The sequence below is a fragment of the Anneissia japonica genome, unplaced genomic scaffold (genome assembly GCF_011630105.1).
Source record: "Anneissia japonica isolate Jap-2015-1 unplaced genomic scaffold, ASM1163010v1 scaffold456_len727751_cov192, whole genome shotgun sequence".
Taxonomy (NCBI): domain Eukaryota; kingdom Metazoa; phylum Echinodermata; class Crinoidea; order Comatulida; family Comatulidae; genus Anneissia; species Anneissia japonica.
Genome location: NW_022713155.1, coordinates 317,353 through 319,847, shown reverse-complemented (window position 1 = coordinate 319,847; position 2,495 = coordinate 317,353). Strand labels below are relative to the sequence as shown.

General features: G+C 33.3%; 1 protein-coding gene across 1 annotated transcript in view; it reads left to right on the top strand.

The window, feature by feature from the left end:
• Positions 1-122: 122 nt before the first annotated feature.
• The window catches only part of LOC117108274 (MAM and LDL-receptor class A domain-containing protein 1-like), a 6,162-nt gene continuing 3,789 nt past the window's right edge, over positions 123-2,495 (top strand). Inside the window, exons 1-4 of the mRNA XM_033250248.1 lie at positions 123-258; positions 814-942; positions 1,572-1,832; positions 2,117-2,391. Coding sequence (XP_033106139.1) covers positions 186-258; positions 814-942; positions 1,572-1,832; positions 2,117-2,391 — 738 coding nt within the window. The 5' untranslated portion in view covers positions 123-185. The remainder of the gene's footprint in view (positions 259-813; positions 943-1,571; positions 1,833-2,116; positions 2,392-2,495) is intronic.

The window sequence follows — 2,495 nt, the reverse complement described above, 5'->3', positions numbered from 1 at the left end:
AGAAATCAACCTTATCAGAAACAATGTTATAACTACTCATACGGGTTCTTTTTTTAACTACTCGTATACTCAAACGCGCGCGTACAGTACCACTTCTTCAAAATTGTCCGACCTATATAGATTTAATTTACGTATGCATACAGCTACGAATGACTTATTAAGTTAACTGATCAGAAATATTGCTAATGACTGGTACGACCGGCATGTCGTACGAAAAATATTTAAGACTTGCGGTATTAATCACGCTATCTTTTTCAGGTTGGTAATAACGTTTCTTCTTGATTAATAGTTATTCCAGTATCCATTTTTAATCATTATGATTATGGTTATTATTATGATTATGATTATGATTATGATCATTATTAATAGTATCATTATTATTATTGTTATTAATATTATTATTTCAATATTATTATTTTATTATTATTATTCTTATAATTACTATTAATGGGTATGATTACGACGACGATGATGATAATAGTGACGAAGATTATTTATTTTATTTTATTTATTTATTATCAAGTCCATTAGCAAAAAAAAATCGTCGCTTACTGTTGGGAACTTATGATATTGATGGTATAGCAGTGATGTTAATAATAAAGATGATAAGTGCAGTACATTTTTAAAACAGCGTGAAATACATAAACGCAAAGCTCCACGCTATTTCTACAGTGTTAAGATAATTATGGTGATAGTTATGATGATGATGAGTATGATAATGAAAATGAGAAGATGATGATGATGATGATGACAACCTAAATTGACATTATATTAGGCTTCGTTACCTAACAACATCTTCTATTCACAATATAGCTCTATCCAAAAGGCTTACCTGTGTGGACGAAGGCGAACGAAATTGCCAAGATGGCACGTGTATCAAATCAGATTACTGGTGCGATTTCACCGAAGATTGTCCGGATGGGAGCGACGAAGCAGAATGTTGTGAGTTTAGGATCTTCAAACTTGCACTCTTCAATAATTCAATATCATAAATTTGGAGTCTCTATGAAATAATTGTATTTTTTGTAATTGTAGGCAGTGGCAAAACCCCATGAGTTATCAGGGGTGAAGCCCCAGCACTCCCAGTCAAAGGGAGCCCGCAAGGGGCCCAAATCCTGGCCTGAATCCCAGTATTGATTTACATTTTACTGTAAACGATCAGTTTCACGATTAAAGACTGTTGTTTGTTATATTAAATGCCTCGTGGTAGTTTTTACTTATTCGAAATGATAATAATAATTTTAATAACAATATAACTTTAATAATAATAATAGTTACAAATGAACAAATAATGAGAAAGGTTATATTAAGTAGGCATAGGCCTATAATGTTGTTTTTTTATTAAATGCCTCTTGGTGTTTTTACTTATTCGAAATAATAATAATAATAATAATAATAATAATAATAATAATAATAATAATAATAATAATAATAATTCTAATAATAATATAACTTTACTAAGAATAATAGTGACAAATGAACAAATAATGAGAAAGGTTATATTAAGTAGGCATATATAAGCCTATAATTATTTAATAATTTCATATTGCAAAAACGCTATTAATTTGCAGCCTCAACGTGTAATTTCGAGGATGGCATATGCAATGGTTGGACTCAAGATATAGACGATGATTTCGATTGGTTATTGTGCAACCGTTCATCAACAAATGACTGTCCTGGATGCAACAAGACTACCATCCATGCAAGAGGATTGCTCTCCAGGCAGGAGGACTGCCCTGGATGTAACAGGACAATCGATACAAGCAGATGGCCCTCCATGCAAGAAGTCTGCCCGGGACCCCACAAAGATCATACCTACAATTCGTTAACAGGTGATAAACATAGGCCTAAGTAGAATTTTCTTTTTACTTGCATGTCACTACTCCCTGTGTCGCAGGGATTTTTGACCTTCTTGAATCTGCCGTTTCCAACCACTACCACCCCCTCTCCACCTACAATAGGAATTTATGCCCTTTAAAGAATTTTGTCTTAAGAAGTCAAAGTTACTAGTGACGTTATGTAAGGATGTGGGGGGAGAAATATCTGCGGCACGGACCTGCTTGAGAGTTTTAATAATATGACTAATTAATTCTAATTATTTCAATTGAAATTTAAGGTAATTATATCTATGTCAGTGGCTTGAATGCTCCAGCATGGCGTGAATCTAGAGCCAGGTTTATGAGCCCCATGTTCTCCAAAGTGAGCACCGACTGTTCATTTAGCTTATGGGTCAACATGTTTGGAGTAGAATTCGGTGACATCAACATACTTATCCGAAAGAAATCTGTATCTGGAGATAATAAGATGTTAAAGGTATCAGATAAAGTAATTGATACTTATAAGTGGATTTATGCCGAAGTTTCCATTCCACGCTGCGTCACATTTTTCCAAGTAAGTGATAATGTCTTCTGATATGATCATGCTATTGTACGCTACCAAGTTTCTTTCATAGCTCATCCCATCTCTAACCATATATTATATATATATATATATAT